A 20,534-nucleotide genomic window follows, 5' to 3' on the forward strand; every position below is an offset into this window, starting at 1 on the left:
CGGGTGCCTTCTAGATCTATATATATAAGTTGACCATTGGTGTTTCAAAACTAGCATATATTGAAACCTACTTACCATCCATTTTTCATTTTCATCTCCACACATGACCCTTTTCATTACAAATTGGCAGCATTTAACACCTTGATTTGAAGGGCTTTTACCCATTGCTCCAATATTTAGGATAGGGAGAAGGAATGTTGTTACATTCTACAGCAGGCACTTGAGCACAGATATACTCTGAATTCTATTAAGGGCCTCATTTCCACTACGAAGCCCACTTGCCCAAGTGCACCTACTATGGACATCAACTTCAGAGCAGTCACTTACAACAGCACCTTGGCCCCACCTACAGAGAAATTGCCAAATCTTCCAGTTTTTGTTTGGCATTTAACCTACCCTACCATCTTTTTCTCTCCTTCGTAATGCCAAGGACCTCAAAAACTGGCACCACCTCCCAGGAATGTACTGTTTCTGTACATGATCACAGATGCAATATCCCTCTTGCATACATTGGGGTTACATACCGACACATATAGTCATGCCTCAAAGAACACTGTGAGGACAAGAAAAGGAAGGCCGTTTTTGCTGCCCTTGCTTCTTATGCTTCAGACTTGGGAGTGGAGATCTTCTTCCATCTATCCAGGATCCTCCACTCTTCGTATGATAGGATGCTTTTATGAGAAATATGAGATCTACAGGGCTTCAGTAAAGAAGCGTACCATCAACCACAAGGACATGGAGTCGTTTCCCCTGGCTTGGAAGTTTTATGTTCATCAACATCTAGCTGATGACTTTCCTTCTGACACAAATTCTATGACATCATCTGTATCCACCAATGGCCAGGTGCCACATCTACCATGATGAATGTGTGATTCTAAATGAAGAATATTCTTACAGAATTGTAATATTCCAGCTGAAAATGTCTACTGGAAGGTAGATGAAAACATTCAATCAACTGTTTATTTAATTGCTGGATTTTGGTTGACTTTGTGAGCAGTTTTTTGTTTATATATCTGGTATTGTGTTGTTGTTCTGTAAAGTTCATTTCATCATTATAAGAGACTGATTCATAACTGAAATTATTGTAAAGTTAATCATTGTAAGAACTGTAATTTATAAGAAATAAACCAACAGATAAATTTGTGTTCTAACACTTTATTTGTATTAGTTTTTTTTATATAAGTAGCTATTTTTCAGTTTATATTGTTCTTAGATTATAATTGCTTTGGAATATTACCTCACACCACTTAATTTAAGGAGACCAAATTCTTTATATTCTTTAAAAAATATTTTTAGCTTCTGTCAAGCCAAGTTTTGTGAAGTATAATAATGTTTAGAAATAATTGTGTATATTTAATATAATATATTAAAGAAATAAATGTACACTAGAAATTCAATTATTTGAAAAGTTTTCAAAAAAAGAAAAAAACTAGTATGTATTGTTATATATACTATGGAGTACAATTATACAAAGACTGAACCTTCCATGTAACTGGAAATTACTACCACTAGGGTTTCTCATTTCCCGGTCTTTTGCTTGTCCTGGGATTTCGGGGGAAAAGCGAACTGTTTCCCAGGATCCCGGGATATAATTAATTATTTTTAAAATATAAAAAATATCTTGAAATCAAAGGATATAATTATTTTTCATTTTTAAAAGTAATTTAATATGTTCTGCAACCCCCAAAATCATAATATTAATAATGCTGTGTAAAATATATATTAAAATTATCTTTGAATTACGTAGAAATTTTCACAAATAGAAAAAATTTATTAAAGTTTGTTGGAAACTGCTTACAATAAAATGTCTTTGAATTGAGTTGAAAATTTAAAGAAAAAATGAATTTAGATCAAACTTCTAACTTAGAAGGTAATTTTCGTTTTTTAAATAAAACACAATACAAAATATTATTGTAAATTTTTATAAGATTTTGAAAACCAAAGATGGTCAATACTCCAATCACTTCATCAAGTTCTTATTTTAATAATGAAAAGTCTCACTACTGAGAATGTCCTTTCCAATTCGAAGGATGTAGGTGGAATCGTCTCAAGTGAAAAAACATGTAACGTTTGTCTTTTGTAGCCTCGAAGATTTCTAGTTTGTTTTCGAGATGCGTTGCAGTACTTCTTTTGCTCTCAAATATTCTCGATTTGACTACTTCGGCTGCTTTAATAGCAGTATCGAGCTTATAGCCCAATAATTCGGCAGTTCGTTTGGCTTTAATAATCGGGTTTATGAAGAAAAACTTTATACTTGCAGACTTCGTACTAGTTTCTATCCTTGCCCAATTTGCACAACCTGGCATAATGCAGTTATTGAAGTTACTAGGCATAGTTAAAATTAAGACAGCATCGGCACAATTATTTAAGATGTTACAGGTTCTGACAAGTAAAGAATTGATCCTATCATAAATACATATTGAAGATTATTGACAATCTGTGAGATGTCATAACAAGCAAAAATTTAAAAAACGAATAAGCAGGCTTAAAATTAATAAATACAAATGTATTCTGACAGTTAAGAGTTGATTATACTTTCTATTTGCAAAATTTCTTCATCCTTAATGCAAAGAAAAGAAAAAAAGTGAACTTTTAAGAAATTTGTGGGATTTCCCAGGATATTTCCAGAGTTAAAAAACAGCCGGGATCTCGAGATCCCATTTGGGAAACCCTAACTACCATCATATCTCAATTGTAGTGTTGAAAAATGAAGTCAATATATATATAATGTTGTTAGATTTTGAGTAAATTGATTTACTTTTAAATACAGTAATCACATTACAGTATTTATAGTTCTTGAAAATTTAAATGCACATATTGTGCGAATCAGCGATTGATGTACCCAAAATACAAAACAAACAAGTTTCTGGATTATCCAAAATTTCATTTATCTGAATGACCAGTTTTCATCAAATTCCACTGTATTTAATAAAATATACCTGCGATTTCAAATGAAAATATGAAATCAATGCTAAACATATATTAATAAAAATTTTTTTCAATGCAAGAAATTTACTGAGGTGATGAAATTGCCAAAAAATTAATTTTAATAAATTTAGCAATTTTGAAACAAATTCCAATTTAATTAAATAAATATGATTTAATATAAAGCTGAGAATGCTGAGAAGTTGTTTGTGTTTTTAATTTAAATTTTCTGGCAAGTCAGATTCATAATTAATAAATTCATTTCAACGGATACCTAAAAAACTACTTAAAATATTTGAGATATAAAACTTCCATTTTGTCTTATTAGTCTCATTACTACAGGAATACAAGATATATAAAATAAAAAAAAATTAACTAAAATATATTAAAATATCTTCATTAATTTATTATTAACCATTTTACAAAGTGTTAATATGAAATTTAAATTATTTAAGTAAAATGTTTTCACTATCTTAAATGCACTCTGTGGTATGTAAAAATATATGTAAATAAAGGTAATAAGTAAGGTTCGGATTTTTGGATGCATTTTTAGAATGGATTGGGTGCTTTTAAATGCTGTATTATTAAGACAAAACCAAGAAGAAATACTAAATTTACAAACTACATAATTGTTTATTGCAATTTAGACATAAAGATGAGCATTGTAATTTACAACGGTAACCATTTCGATGTTCTTAAAAGTGGAGTTTTCTCATTTGGAGGATAGAATGTCTTTTTATAAGGAAAAAGATTTTTCTACGTTGACCGAGAGTAAGGGGTTTGTCATTCGATCCTACTGATCTTTAGAACTAAGCAGACAAACACGAACAGTAACAAAAAAACTTTATTAAAAAGGTGAGAACTGTCACCGACATCCTCGGCCAACATCCAGGCAAAAACCCGCGAACTTTCGCGCCTCTTTTACGTTGCCAGCCAACTTCGTTGGCAAGTGTTGCCAGGCAGTGTTCGGGATCTTTGGTGCTGGCGGCCACAGCTACTCCCCCACCAGTGTCTGCGACACGAAACGAGCGGGAAAGGATACATGTCGGCCAGAGCGTGTGGTAGTTTGTCGCGTTGGGGCTGGATTGTCTGTGGTACGTTTAGTTGGCGCTGGTCTTGGCATTGGAGACGTTGGGGGTAACTGGTCCGACTCACTCGCTGTGAGAATAAAAGCCGGTTTCAGTCGATCAATAGAAACTACAGTTTCTTTTCCCTTTATGAATAGAGTGAATGTCTTGCTACCACGTGACACGACTTTGTAGGGTCCATCGTATGGAGGCTGCAAGGGCTTCCGTATAGCATCATTGCGAAGAAATACGTGGGAACATGACTGCAGTTCTTTGTGGATAAATGGGTTGCGGTAGGAGTGGTGCACCACAGGCACTGGTTTTAAGTTTGCCATCATCGTCCTGAGTTTTTCGACGAAAGAACATGGATTGACGTCCTGAGAACCTGGAACGAAAAACTCTCCAGGCAGTCGGAGGCTGGTGCCATAGAGCATCTCAGCCGCGGTAGTATTGGTGTCTTCACGGAGCGCAGTTCGTAATCCTAACAAGACTGTAGGTAGCACTTCTGTCCATCTTTCAGTAGAGTGACACTTGATGGCAGTTTTAAGTGAATGATGAAAGCGTTCAACAATGCCATTTGCAATTGGATGGTATACTGTTGTCCTAACTCTTTGGGTACCAAGAAGCTGAGTGAGAGATTTAAATAAGCCAGATTCGAATTGCCGTCCTTGGTCAGATGTTATTTGGGCAGGCACTCCAAAGTGAGATATCCAGCCTGAGTACAGGGCTGAAGCTACTGTTTCAGCTGCTATATCTGGCAACGGGATTGCTTCAGGCCAACGAGAAAATCTATCGATGATTGTGAGGCAATATGTTGAGCCGTTGGAAGGTGGCAATGGACCAACAATGTCAATATGAATATTTAAAAATCTAGCGTCTGGAACAGGAAAGGTTCCCAAAGGGCTAGCGACATGTCTCTGGATCTTCGATCGTTGACAAGAAATGCAGGTGCGAGACCATGTCTGGCAGTCTTTACTGATGGATGGCCAAACAAATTTTGCTTTTACCAATCTTGTTGAGCTCCTTACACCTGGATGGGACAGGTTATGGACAGTGTTGAAAGCAGTGCGACGATATCTAGGCGGAATGTATGGACGAATGCGACCTGTCGATACATCACAGTAAATTTCGACATCACTATCAGGAAGTTTAAACTTCTTAAGTACCAGTGATGAGTCACTTGAAGTCAGGAGAGACTGGAGCTCAGGATCTTGCTGTTGGTCTTTTGCAATTTTGCTATAATCTATAGATGGGCTACTAATTGATTCAATACGGGAAAGAGCATCAGCTGGAACGTTATCGATCCCCTTTATGTGTCTGATGTCTGTTGAGAATTGTCCTATAAAATCAAGATGTCTCAACTGACGGGGTGTACACTTATCGTGTCGTTGCTGGAAGGCAAACATTAATGGTTTATAGTCTGTGTAAATGGTGAACTGTCGTGCTTCCAGCATAAACTGGAAATGTTTCACAGCCAAATACACAGCCAGAAGTTCTCGGTCGTATGCAGAATACTGACGCTGAGAGTTACTCAGTTTGCGGGAAAAGAATGCCAGTGGCTGGAGACCTTGTGCTGTAACTTGATGAAGGGCAGTGCCCACAGCAGAATCGGATGCATCAACATGAAGTGCAAGGGTAGCACTTGGTGAAGGATGATGTAGTAAGGTGGCATCTGCTAATTGTGACTTACATGACTCAAATGCCTGAATCGAATTGTCAGTCCATTTAATCTCGCGCTGGTCGTTTTTCTTTGCTCCTTTAAGTAGATCGTGTAAAGGAGCTTGGTGATGGGCCGCATGGGGTAGGAACCTATGATAGAAGTTCAAGATGCCTAAGAACCTTCTCAGTTGTTTGAGGGTCTGTGGTCGCTTCTGTTGAGTTATGGCGGATACACGTTCTGGAAGTGGCATAACGCCGTGGGGAGACACCATGTATCCTAAGAATGATACATGTGGGGCAGCAAAAGTACACTTGGATGCATTGATTTGCAGACCGTACTTGTCAAGGCGTTGAAACACTTGCCGCATGTGCATCTTATGTTCCTCCCACGAAGTGCTAGCAATGAGGATGTCATCTAGGTATGAAAAACAAAAGTTTAAGCCTTTCAGAACTTTGTGCATGAATCGTTGGAATGATTGGGCTGCGTTGCAGAGACCAAAAGGAAGGAAAACGAATTCAAATAGCCCAAATGGCGTTGTAATGGCTGTCTTTGGCACATCATCTGGGTTAACTGGTATATGATGGAAGGCTCTAACCAAATCGATCTTGGAAAATATTCGGGCTCCGTGTAGACTTTGACCAAAATCGTGGATGTGTGGCACTGGATAGTGATCGGGAACAGTTATCCTATTCAGGGCACGATAGTCTCCAGTAGGTCTCCAATCGTTACGACCCTTCGGCACCATATGGAGGGGAGAAGCCCAGTTGGACTTTGATGGTCTGCATATACCTAACTCCATCATGTGCTGGAATTCTTGCTTTGCTACTTGCAGCTGAGCCGGATGCAATCTACGGGGTTTGGCAAATACGGGTGGACCGTGTGTCTCGATATAATGCACTGTGTTGTGCTTGACTTTATCTGAAAACGGTCGAGGACGAGTGAGATGTGGAAAGTCCTTGAGGATATCCTGCATTGGGGAATTGCTGATTATAGTTTTGACTGAAGTAGGTGGTCCTGTATAATATCTTCCTCGTGTAGTAAGGGAAGTCAGGGGGTCAACCAGTAATCTGTTTCTGATGTCGAGAATGAGTCCAAAGTTGGCCAAAAAGTCTGCACCGATTATAGGCTTCTGCACATCAGCTATGGTAAATTCCCATCTGAAAGAACGTCTTAAGTTGAGGTCAAGTTCTAGCACCTTTGTTCCATACGTCGAGATTTTAGAGTCATTGGCAGCATACAATTCAACCTTTGTAGGCTGATTCTTAGTGCGATTGGGAATGATCGATAAATCTGCTCCAGAATCAATTAAGAAATTTAGGCCAGTTTTGTTGTCATACACAAACAGACGGCTATATTTAGGAGCCAGGCTGGACCCACAGGCCGTTACTGCGGCTGGCTGCGCTCGTTTCCCTGATCAGCAGTTCGGTCGAAGGAACACGGCGAACGACATTTCCTAGCGGCTGATCCAAACTTATCATGGTAGTAACAATATCCCTGACGATTGAGGCTTCTTCCTCGAGGGCGTGAACTAATGCGATACCTCGAATTCGGGTCATGTCGGTTTCTCTCTCTACTACGATAACGGGGACGAGCAGTACGCGATACATTAAGTTCTGCAACCTTCGTTGTGAGTTCTAAAATCTGCATTTCGAGATTTTTGATTACGGGATTGTCGGCTTCTAAGTTGATGCTGGCCAGTTGGGTTGGTTCTGTAAGTTCAGCAACCTTGTCAGCAAGGATGGCTAGCTTGTCTAGTTCATCACCGCTAACAGCCAGAACTGTCTGAATATTTTTGGGGAGACGTTGGAGCCACAAGTTTCTAAGAAATTCTTCGGTAATCTTGCCCGCTGAAAGCTCCCTCATTTTACGGAGTAAAACGCTGGGTTTCTGATCCCCTAACGCCAGATCTTCAAGCAGAATTTTAGCCTCTTTAGCAGCGGAGTTCTGAAAAATTTCGAGGAGTCGATCTTTGAGTTTAGTAAACGGAGCCTCGGCTGGACGGTCAAATACTAAGTCACTGACGTTAGATAGAATCTCCGCGTCCAGGGAATTGATTAAATAGTTGTACTTAGTGTTCTCACTTGTAATCCGATTAATGGCAAAAGCTGCGTCTAGCTGCACAAAAAATAATTTGATGTTGGTTTTAGTGAAGATAGGCATTTTTGCCTGTACACGTCCGATTTCCAACTCGTTCTGTTCCGCCATTTCGGGCGCCTAACTATGCGGGTACAAGGAAAGCGGGATAGTCTTTGATTAGGCTTAGCCCGAGTCACGCACTCTTAGTCGTCTTATTGAATTTACGATTCAGAAACTGATCATACCTGCATGTCCTGTTAAAAATGTTCCTTCATAGACACAGAGTTGTTCACTATCCAATTCAGTCGAAAGTCCAGGTAGTTCGTTAATCGCATCACGTTCGGGTCACCACTTTGTCATTCGATCCTACTGATCTTTAGAACTAAGCAGACAAACACGAACAGTAACAAAAAAACTTTATTAAAAAGGTGAGAACTGTCACCGACATCCTCGGCCAACATCCAGGCAAAAACCCGCGAACTTTCGCGCCTCTTTTTTACGTTGCCAGCCAACTTCATTGGCAAGTGTTGCCAGGCAGTGTTCGGGATCTCTGGCGCTGGCGGCCACAGGGGGCATATTTCATTTTTACTCGGAATTCTAGTTCGGTGCAATCCAAAATATTTTTCAAGTCAGGATTTTTTGATAAACTGGATCTGAGTTTGTCCAGGGCAAAACCGTCCAGTACATCAAGCGCCTGACTTACAACATTCCACTGATCCCGCATTTCAGTTCCACGTCTTTCCAGCGTGTTGATTTTATTCACCAATAACTTGTACGAATGCACGGAGTAGAGCTTTGTGGTCACTACTGGATCAGTGACCAGTTTCTCAATACTACCAATGGTCACAGAATCACCAGGAGGAAGTTTGTCGATAAACGCATTAATTTTCTTGAAGTTCTCGCAGTAGAATACCACACTGTTTATTCAAGACTCCCAACGGGTGACCACTGGACTGGGTGGTAATGGCAGTCCAGTTACGTCTTGGTACAAGCGCTCCTGACTACGGCACTTGAGAAGAATTATTTTCATTTTTGAAATGAAGTCATTGGCCTTGCTATATTCTACATGAATACATTCACATACTCGGTGTAGGGCATGGGCAAGACAAGTCACATGTTTTAAGTTGTTGTAGATGCACTTCACTTCAAATTTGAGAATGCTGACAACATGTAAGATGCTTGATCTGTAATGACAAGCCAAACCTTCTCATACTGGATGTCATTTTGCCACAACTTGACACAAACATCGTTGAAAGCTTGGCACACTCTAGTTGAATTCATATTTTCAAGTTGGTACATTTTGAACAACATTGATTGTACTGTACATAGCATTCAGTCAGTAGTGCAACAAGAACATTCAGCACATACCTGTTTTGTGGAATCTGTTGTTTCATCCAGTATAAACACTACAGGATTATCTCTGACAACATCTAGGATTTTAGATATTGTTTGATCACAAACTGGTTTCACATAGTTTTTTCTGAGGGGACAAGCTTTACTGTATATTTCTGGAGAAATGACTTAAATGCTGGATTGTTTACATTATATAAGGATATACTCTTATATAACGTAAACAATGCCTGCAGAAGAGCGGTCGTTAAATCTGCATAAAATGTATTATTAAGCCTTCTGAGATTCTTCTCTTTGAAATGAGGCCCCTATAAATATCTGCTCGAAATTCCTCCTTTTTTGTTTGCCTTCTCTATGCTTTTCCAAACTCGTGTGTTGCCTGATTTTTGTTTCTTGGTGTTTCACATCAACCAAAATCACATAATTGCAACTGGAACAGTGAAGAACTTTTCCGTCTGTGCATATGCCTTCATCTTTAAACATATTTGCTAAAATATTCAGTTTAGATGCGGACAATTTTGCCATTTTCTAATGTCACCGACACCAAACAAAGGAAATTGGAACTGTTGCGTTCACAAGTCAGGGTAAGGTGACCTCAATACAGAATTTTTTAGATTGTTCTTTTCTTAGAAAAGAAAACACATGTTGCAGATTTTCAGTGAATCTGTTTACATTCTTAGAACAACTCTAAGACTTAGTTGTTTAGTCCAGAAAATTCCACTTTACCCCCTTTTCTCTCAACAAAAGAAGAGAGTAAGCTAATTATCGTATTTTTTTCCTCAGCGTACATGGTCCGGTTTAACAAATTTGTTATACCTCTTCAAAAGAATGAATAAAAACCACCAAAAAAAGAGATAATTGTCAACATATTTTTCAAAATTGTAATAAGGGGGGAACTGAGTGCAAAATATGTAGTTTGGGTGCTAGTCACCGTTTCGGGGCAGGTTTGCGATTTGGGCGCTAAACAATTTGGCAATGAGTGGGCCTACTAAAACCGACTTAGTTTGTCTTTTTACACTCTGCCCCTTTCAAAAACCGAGTGGGTGTCGCACCCAAAAATCAGGACCTTAGTAATAAGACTGTTTTAAAAATTTAAATTTTTACCATTACTAATAAATGCTAAAAGTACATTTATTACTTTTATTCCAACAATGAAACAAACTAAATTTTATCAACTCTTTCCAAGTAACTAGCTGAAAGAACACAAAATTTGATTCTTCTCACTTTTCTTATTTTATTTTCTTTATACATTTTTTTAAATAATTTTTATAAATAATTATGTAATAATTACACATGAGAATACACATATTTATTTGAATTTAATGTGATAGTATAATGTTAATTAGTCTAGATACATATCTAAAATTAAATTATTTTATTGATTGTTTACTTTTTATTCTTTAGGAAACTGATGATGATAAAAGATTGGAAGAAGCTATAACACGAATGATCATGACAGGATTAATACCTATTTATGAACCAGAAAATGAAGATTGGCTAAATCCTACAGAAGTAAGTTATTTTAACTTATATAAACTTCTTTTCAAGTAGAACTAAAACTCAAGTATAGTAACTCTTTGTTATGTCACACATGTCAAGAGACAAATCAAATGAATGTCACATTGGTTATATTACACAATCTGATATATCTTTCCATCTGTCTTGTCTATTTTCAATCTCTTTGAAGACTTCATTATTGTGGATTGTATTTCATGTAATAATAGTTTTTGCCAGTAGAAATTCAGTGGAAACTGACTTCTTAAAAGTTACAGTCTAAACCGCTTTTACATAATGAAGCAAAATATAACAGTGGCTAGTGTAATAAAGTATAATTAATTAGAATTTCATAGACTCGTTTATTAATTTTATACAAATTTTGTGTATAATATAATTAATTAATTAATAAACTTAATCTGTTTACACAACTGTGAAACACAAATGTGTAAACAATGTAAATATAATTTATAAAATAACAACTTGGCAATGATTACCATTCATTTTTCTTCAAAACCATTATAACTGCCAAAAGGTCATTATAGAAGGTAATGACCTTTTTGGCAGCTATAAGTACTTACAGTTATTGAACAATTCCTTATCCTATACTTGTTTTTCTTTATGATATTCTTTTTTATTCAAATTTGAATTTTTACTTAATTATGGTAATAAAGCATGCCAAATAAAACATTGTGTTATTAAAAAGAAATATACATGTTATAGCGATTACAAATATTATATTAAATGTATTAATATATTTGTAATTTGTGTAGTTTTTTTTTTTGGAAAAGTACACTTTTGAAGTTATGAGAAGTAATTTCTCAATGAATATTATAGTTTAAAATAATTTTATCATCATCAAGAATTTATATTAACATGTTTCTCTTCAATGCTTACTACTGGCAAAAAAAATGGTTCACTACTTTGTTTAATATAATGCTTGAAATGTTTGGAAAAGCACTTATCATAGCATCTATTCTTGTTTTGAAAATGTATGTTGTTTACGACATACACTGTGGCCAATAGTTCTAAATTTATAACTGTAAATCTATTACAAATGTAATTGATATACATTAATTATTGAGAAGTAGGAAAAAAATTATTTAAGTATGATTTCATTCTTTGATTATGTTTGCTCAGCAATATTAGTTGAAAAATCCTATTCATTATCCTATACTTGTTTTTAATTCTTGAATTATTGCAAAAAATATGAAGATTTTGGATGTAAACTTTGAATCTGTATTAATGGATATTGTTGTATATTTTTATTCATTTACTGAATAACATTGCATATTTAATCTCTACACTAATGAAAATTTTAAATATTATTGGAGATCTAAAGATGGCTCTGGTTGAAAATCATTTAGATCAACAGGCTTTATGGTTTTTCTGATTGAGAATTTTAGTAAAAATGTCTTGAATTTTTTTCCTTCTCTACTCCAACATGTTATATTATGGTTTGAGAGCATTTTTTACAGTTTTTTGGATGAAGAAGAGTTATGTTTGAAGTCAGGATCATAATTACAGAGAGGTTCGTGGGCAGTTTGTTAGTTTCAAAACTTTTTTAGTGTCTTCGTGTTGAGACTTTTGAGTGATACCATTTTCTGAACTTTGTTCTTTTCGTTATCTTTTCAAAATTTAAAGAATTCATTTGCTGATTGGTGATTAGTTAGTGGTGACAGTGACATAATAACTTGTGCAGTCCTATTTTTGGACTTTATATAAGGCCCTCAAAGCCTGTAGTAACAAGTTGCTATTGTTATAATTAATTACTGAGTTATAATTATAGATATTTGTAGATTTATAAGCTCATCTGGACCAAGCATATCTAATATGTTTTTCAACAGATCTATCCCACAGCAGGCACTTAGAGAAGCTTGAAATTTATAAAGCATCCAGGAATAACTTCAATTAATTATAAAGATGGTTGTTATCTTTATAATTAATTGCAGAGTTATGATTTGAGAATGTAGCATTAAAGGAATATTTTGAGGTATTTTTATATACATTTTAGTATAGAAATATTATTGCTTTACATCATGGAAAAAACCTTAATTTTCATGAACAAGATATATTTTTATTCAAGTAATGTAGGATATGATTCTACAGCCAAAATGGACTAATATGACACTGATTTATAGGAAATAACGTAGAAGATAGCACACTTTTTTGCATGTCTTCTTTTTGCACTTCTGATCATAAAAGATAAACAGTTAATTTCTTTTTAGTTTCATGTAAATATTCATTGACAGTGCATTATGATAATGAAAGTGTAAGCAAATTTATAAGACTGAATATCATCTTTAGATGGCATCGTCAGTGTTATTGAAAAATGTTATTCAATGTCATTTTCATAGTATTCATTATCATCTGGCATCATTGTTTTGTATGCTGGTAATAGAACCACAATTTCTGAATCTGTGATGTAAGAATCAACTTTAAGAATCAGTTTTTTTCTTCCAAAAAGATCACAAATATTATATTAAATGTATTAGTATAACATGTATATTTTTTTTAATAACAATGTTTTATTTGGCATGATTTATTACTATAATTAAGTAAAAAGATAATGAAAAGAACAAAGAAGTTCAGAAAACAGTACCACTCAAGAGTCTCAACACAAAGACCCTAAAACAGTTTTAACACAAACAAATTGCTCATGAATCTCTCTGTAATTATGATCCTGACTTCAAACATAACTCTTCTTCCTCCAAAAAACTTAAAAAATGCTCTCAAACCATAATATAATATGTTGGAGTAGAGAAGGAAAAAAATTCAAGACATTTTTACTAAAATTCTCAATCAAAAAAACCACAAAGCCTGTTGATCTATATGATCTTCAACCAGAGCCATCTTTAGATCTCCAATAATATTTAAAATTTTCATAAGTGTAGAGATTAAATATGCAATGTTATTCTTTGATGGCAGCTAATTTCATTTTACATGTGAGCAGTCGCATTTGGGCCTGGGATGGAGATAGCCTGAGAGATGACTGGAAGAAGTGCACACCACAACTTAATTATAAAAGAATAATACCCGTTTATTTATGTAAACTATTTACACACACACACACACACAGGATAACAGAGTTCCGTTATAGCTTTTATATAGCGTCATATATTGGATAAGACTTATATAGCATAACATACTGGAAAAGGCTCATATAGCATAATGTAATTGATTAAGCTTTATACTATTAGGTACTATTTTAATGAGTCCCTAGCCGAGAGAGAGAGCTTACATTTTTACGCACGATGCTAAATACCTTGATCGGCTTGATCGAAGTCTTGAGATCACAAATGTCTGGATGACAGGGTGGAGAATTAGGTTCCTTGATGAGCACAATTCACTATCAAACGCTCGTTGCTAAGGGCACCTACAGTGAATGGATCGGTGAAAGGGATCAGCGATGAAACACTGTTAAACTACACTCTCAAGAAAAGGAGTTTTAACTATTTATCAGTAGTTTATAATGAAATATATTCAGCTTAATTTAAATGATATGTTGTTTGAAAATTATTTAAGTATTAACTGTCGCATATAAGTGACATTGAATCACAAATCTAAACTAGTTTGTGTGTAAATGTAACAAACTGGTAGAAAAAGAATTAATAAAGGTTTTTTATATTATAAAAGTATCAAACCAGTTAGTATGGTTTATTTTATAAGAACATATATGAAAACTTTATAATTGTTATTTCCTTAAAAATGAAATCATAATTACCTGTGACATATATTGTTGCATACACTTCTGAATTGAATCAATTACAATTTAAATAGAATATATTAACTTAAGCAAACATTTTGATAACAGTATTTGTTTAGATTATTATATAGTAAGTACACTTGTCTATTGCTGTGCACGTCAAATATTATTTCTTACATTTTAAATGACCTTTTAATTCTAAACAAAACTTAGTATATTTTTTTTAATCACTAATTAAAATTTGTTTACATATTAAGTTTAAATAATTTTATTGCTCTGTTTTCATATTATTAATAGTATAATTTAGAAAACCATTTTTTTCTGTTTATTATTATTTTTCAAAGCTTAACGTTTCTTAGCTACTATTTTTATAAAATTAAATTTATTTAAACAAAAAATTTAGAAAATTTTGCATTATACATTTATACATATTTTACCTTTTTGAATTCTTTATTTATATAATTTAATAATATATTTTAATATAAATGTATATAGTTTTTGCTCTAATATATATTATTTAAATAATAACAGTGTGTGATATTTACTGGTTCGAATTGTTATTTATAAAAACAATTTAGTTTTAGAAACATAAATATAATTTTATAATAAACAGCTTCATAGCTTTTATTATAAAATTAGTTTTATATTATTTTTCTCCAAAGAATAAAAACTTTAGATTAAAACAAAAATACATTTTCCTAAATAAGAAATTCATCATATTTATCAACTGAAATATAAAAAATTTTGGAATATTTAACTTTTTCACTAATTTTTAATCTCTTTTTGAAATTTAATTTGTGTGAAAAACATGAATTTAAATTTATAACTTTTTTTCTTTTTTAGTTTTTCAAAAAACTCTGACACACATTTCGAGATATTAACATTTTTATTCATTACGTATACCAAATTTATCGCGCGTAACCAGATTATACCATATTTAAATGATTAAAATATTTTAATACCGTATATCTGATTAAAAATAGATTTAATTTTATAATTTTAATTGAAGAAGCTGTTTCAAAAATTGCAAATATAATATTTATTACATCTCTAACATTTAAATTATTTGCATTTCTTTAGTTTTTTGTAATGGAAAAATACTGCGTGCTTTTAATTTTACATAATAAGTTGCGGGAGAAGAGAAGAAGATTCATTTAATTGAATTGCCGCAGAAAAGAAAAATCCCTATCGTTCTCCTACGGATAATTTTTAAACAACACTCTGTTACTCTATTGTATTATCACTTCATCTTCGATATTATAGTTATACTTATAAAATGGCTATTTTTGATGATAGGAGTAATGATTTTCTATTTAATAATTCAAGAGGCATTTCTAATTATCAAAAAATCATTAAAATGAAATTCCATTATAAATTTATTGTTAGGTAGCTGTGGGAAAACGAGGTTTGGCCGAACGACGAAATTAAATTACATTAAAACCAGGAAGAATTTAAAATGTAAAATAGCAAATTGTAAAGAAATTTTAATGTTTTTATGATTAGATTCTATTTTTTTCATAATTATGTTTTATGAATAAAACAATTTATATTTAATTTAATAAGTAAACTATTGAAATAAAAGAATTTCATTGCTTTTAACAGAGTTTAGTTCCCACAGAAGAAACCGTCGGGTATGTCAATAATTTAATACAGAAATTTAATTTAAAAGAAAGAGAAAATAAATTACAAGGAAAGGAAATGAAAGAAGAGCCGAGCGTTAAAGATGGAAGCAAACAATTAAAAAATAGCATAAAATATATTAATTCAGTTTCTTTCCAAGATTATTTAAAACTAATCGAAGAAATGGCCCCCGAGAACTGCTTAATTCGCAAGAAATAGACTTTTCGTCGCAAGCACCGGACGATACAAAAGACCAAATCCAGGAAAATGAATTCTTAAGGGAATTGGTGACTTGTTTAACTCATCCAGATGTAATAAACATGGCAGTAAAAAAAGTCAAAGAAAATTTTCTTCTCAAACATATTTAAATTCAGATAATAAAATATTTTTATGTTGAAAGTGGAAAAAAAAAGAAGTTAAATTGAATTTGTAATAGGAAAATGTAATTGCCATACAAGAAAAAAAAAATAATAATAATAATATGGAAGTTATTTTTTTCCTTCTAATTTTTATATTTTTAGTTAAAATATTATTTTTTATTCAAATCATTCTTACTTTTCCAATTTTCCCAAAATTTTTATATATATGTATTTTTTTTTTCCATTTTAAATATAATAAATTATATATGAAAATGTGAAATAATTACTTTCTTCCAATTAAAGGAATAATATATAAGAATTTAGTATTTAGTTTTGTTAACAGATGGCGCCATGTCACTTAATCAATATTTTACTCCCCCGAAAGTTATTTATTAAAATACGATTTATTTGTCGTTATCATTCCCATTAAAATTGCGGACAAAACTAATTTTTAACTAATTTATCTTTTATATTTAACCGTTTTTAATTATACGCAGCCGCTTATGATGTACGAATTAACACGATTAAATTACCGACAAATTATTACTTATTCAAAAAAAAAAACATGAAATATTTATATAATAAATTTTTTTTTCGGTACGTCATACAGTCTTTTACATTCTCACATATTTTGTACAGAAATTTGTAATGGCGCCCACTCAGGACGGACAAAATTAGGTGTCACGATCACACACTATGGTCTGTCATCTTTAGGCGGGGGTGCTTCGTAAATAAGGTCGTTTAGATGGTAAAAATTTGGTGCATCTTTACAATTCACTTTGTGATTCCAATCGCAGACTCTGTATTGTTGATTAAACATAGTGTCATTGGGGCATATATGCGGTACTCTGCGGCCGTATGCGTCACACATGTGGAATATTTTGCATTCGAATTCCAAATCTGCGTAAAATCCAATGGGACGATTGCTGCAATCAAACGTGAATTCCACGTCAGGAAATTCTTCCCATCGTTTAGACTGAAAACGAAAACACAAATTTTTTTATTTTGTATTATATAAACAATTGTTTTAACAATGGATAATTAATAATGATTGTATTTGCCGAGAAGTTACCATCGAATAAATTCTGATGATAATTGTTTACGTTCAATTTTGTATTGTTTATTTACTGTTTTAACTTTAAAAAAATACTCACTCTCAATAAGGCTTTCCCCCAGACCAGAGTTAAAACTGAAATAGTAATTTATTTAGTTATTTTATTTTTATTTTTATTGGTTGTTTTAATTAATTTTATCGTTGAAATTACCTGCGCAACATATACAACTGATCGCCAAGTTTCTCCACATTTTTCAAATAATTTTTCTGTAAGGAAAATAAACGGTTAGTGACGTCGACCTATGCTCGCATACCTAACCTAATTTGTAACCGGTAATTCCAATATGGGTCAAACATTATCGAAAGGTGTTCGTTTCTAATTCGATTGGCCCGTTCGAAATTCAAAAATTTGAAAAATCGAATAACGGTCTTTCTCTGTGACGAAACACAATGTCGTTTTCAATTGTCAACAATTGAATTAACCGTCGTTTGTCTCGTACTTTTTTGAATTTTTATATAATTTTACTTTCTGTTTAGGTCTGATTTAAAAAATATAAATATATATATATATATATATATAGCTTTTAATTTTAAATAATTACTTCTTTAATTATTTTTTTACATAAGTATATTTAAAAAAAAATAGTTGTAAATCTAAATATAAAGCAAATTTAAACATAAAAAAAATAATTAAAATATTACACAATTTAATAAAATCTATTTTTATAAAAATAATTTCCAATTAAAATTTTTTTTAATTTAATAAAAGTCGATTTTATTAATAACAATTTGAATAAATTGACGGAAATAGTGACGCATTAATTAAGTCTACGTCACAAATGATTTTAGTGACACACACTTTTATTTTATAACGTCACAATTAAATAAGTTATTAATAAAATTTTCAACCGGAAGCTCGTTTAACAGAATATTGATAAGTGTTATTAAAAGACACGCAAAGGTCTTTGATCTAAACCGATAAAAGTAATAATATTAATAAATGTAATTAAAATAGATTTAATTCGGAATTAGTATAAGAAGAGTCTTCTTACCTGTCACGTAAAGATACCTTCAGCGGCTTTGTTAAGATCAGATTCACCAATATGCCCGAGCTACAACACCGGAACTTCCCTGTGTTTCAACATTATATACTCATCGTTCCCCATCCTCCCCCACTTCCCACTTTTGTCAGGATTCGCCCGAGGCCAAAACAGACCAGCTCATCTGTTAAAGAACCACTGACAAAAAAGAAAAGAAACACACACACACACACCACGCTCTTCGATGCATTCTTCAGGATTTTTTTTTTTTTTTAACGAAATAGTTAAATGCCAACACCAATTGAAGGTTGAGGTCATAATTAAGTCTTTATCTAGTATTTTTCTAAGATGGCTCCATTTTTTTTTTCGGGCGAATTCTTAATTTATCAACGTTTTCGACGATATCACGCTCTTTATAATGGGGTAGAGAGTTTGTTTTAGAATCGCTTTTGAAGATGCCACTTTTGCTAATTAATTAATTAATTAATTAATTTTTGAATAGGATTTTTATATCGAATTTAGCTCGGAGTATTCACGAAAGTAGTAACCTGTTTTGTATTTGGACTAGTGAAATTTGCATGTTTAATTGGCACTTTTACTAAAAGAATATCCTGCTTAACCAGAGGATAACTTCCTGAATTTTTCTTTATTCTTTTCCACGGTTGGCTTTTATCTATCGTTTAATAGTTTTATCGGTTAGTGAATTTCATCTATCCAATTGTAAATTCATCCATTTTTAGGGGGGGAAAAGGGAAGTCAATCTTAAGGAGAAATAATTACAAGCATTGTTTTTTTTTTTTTTAGTTTTCGGTCGTTTCTGACCTTCTTTCTGTCTTTCGTGACAAGAGCATCTCTCACGTCACGCTGAAAACACAAAATTCCTAGCAGATTCAAGGTATACTAGATGATGATCTGTCTCCCTTTTGTCTATTTATAAAAGCAATTAAAGTGATATTCTTTTCGAATGAATTATTGAAGGTCCTTTTCTTCAAATTTAACTCTCTCGATGATTTGCATTTATCTCTCTCAACTTTATTTTATAATTTAATATTGAAGCTAAAGTATTTTTAATTAATTGAATAATTGCAACATATTTTATTATTTATTTATTTTTTTTCTTATAAATTATTCTAAAGCAATGCTCTCTCTCTCTCTCTCTCACTCCACTTATACAAATCAATAATTTTTGAGAAGAATGTTGTTCCTTTTAAATAATTAAATTTAATCAACTAAAATTATCGAATAAACAACTTATTTTCCTCTGGTTAAACAGATTTTCATTTAGATAAGTGAAATTTTAAATTTGTTTACTTGTTTCTGATTACGTGTTGTTCGCAATCGTATAACCACGCGTGTTTCTTCTGTTCGTCTAAACCAGGCCTGGCCAACCCGCGACCCGTTACGTTAAATTGTGTGGCCCACTAAGCAATATTATATATTATCTGTTAAAGCTTTTGTTTCCCGTTATGTGTATACCAAAACAATTAAATAAATGAAAATTTGCACGTGTCATTGTTATAATGCGCAAGTGTGAGTACGAATTCTTGGTATAACAATAAAATCTTATTCATTTTGTATTTGTTTCACTTTTTTAAAAGCGTGTTTGCCTAAATTGTGGCCCGCCGTAATTTTACGCGTGATCGAAGTGGCCCGCGAAACAATTTGGGTTGGCCAGGCCCGGTCTAAACCACACTTCCCCTAAACTTTTCGGCTACCATCCCCCCTTTTAGTGTCTATATTTCGTTTATATTTTCTTTGTTTTAAAATGAATTTTGGTGTCCTCTTCGTGTTCCAACACACACACACCACCTTCCAGTGCTCCCTCGAATCTTCTACCACCTTTAAGAGGGGGGTAGCGATGACTTTAGGAATTATTACTAATTTAAATATTACAATAAATAATCTTGTGTTTTTTTTTTTAAATATTTATGTAAATATCAAAATTATTCCTTTTGAAATCTTGGACTCTTGCCATCAATTTAAAGAGATTTCACTTCACTAACGAATCCATATATCTTTTATATTTAACAGAATATTTCCTCGAATTTCTCTACTATTTATGGAATATTTTTAGTGTGATTTCAGTCTACAGAATTTATGGAGCATTATAATGCCTTTGGTGAATATTGTTAGGCAGTAGACTGGAGATAGATTATTGACATTTTTGGCTCGCTGATTGAATT

At 32.9% G+C, this 20,534-nt stretch overlaps 2 protein-coding genes across 3 annotated transcripts in view; one reads left to right on the plus strand and one right to left on the minus strand.

Moving 5' to 3' along the window:
• HSPBAP1 (HSPB1 associated protein 1) overlaps positions 1-16,287 on the plus strand; it is a 41,191-nt gene extending 24,904 nt beyond the window's left edge. The window contains exons 6-7 of the mRNA XM_067288415.1: positions 10,483-10,590; positions 15,881-16,287. Coding sequence (XP_067144516.1) covers positions 10,483-10,590; positions 15,881-16,117 — 345 coding nt within the window. The 3' untranslated portion in view covers positions 16,118-16,287. The remainder of the gene's footprint in view (positions 1-10,482; positions 10,591-15,880) is intronic.
• A 541-nt stretch (positions 16,288-16,828) lies between these two features.
• On the minus strand, positions 16,829-18,423 carry LOC136989985 (U-scoloptoxin(01)-Er1a-like). 2 transcript variants are annotated; one of them, XM_067288293.1, is made up of 4 exons: positions 18,364-18,423; positions 17,523-17,578; positions 17,412-17,446; positions 16,829-17,233 (listed from the first exon to the last, which is right to left on the minus strand). In XM_067288293.1, the coding sequence occupies exons 2-4, from the start codon at positions 17,560-17,562 to the stop codon at positions 16,952-16,954; spliced, it is 357 nt and encodes a 118-aa protein (XP_067144394.1). In that variant the 5' UTR covers positions 17,563-17,578; positions 18,364-18,423; the 3' UTR covers positions 16,829-16,951. The 2 variants fall into 2 exon arrangements, with proteins under 2 accessions (XP_067144394.1, XP_067144393.1); XM_067288292.1 differs by lacking the exon at positions 18,364-18,423 and having other exon boundaries at positions 17,523-17,793.
• Between the last annotated feature and the right edge of the window lie 2,111 nt (positions 18,424-20,534).

This window comes from Centruroides vittatus, unplaced genomic scaffold (genome assembly GCF_030686945.1).
Source record: "Centruroides vittatus isolate TY-2023 unplaced genomic scaffold, ASM3068694v2 scaffold_861, whole genome shotgun sequence".
Taxonomy (NCBI): Eukaryota; Metazoa; Arthropoda; class Arachnida; order Scorpiones; family Buthidae; genus Centruroides; species Centruroides vittatus.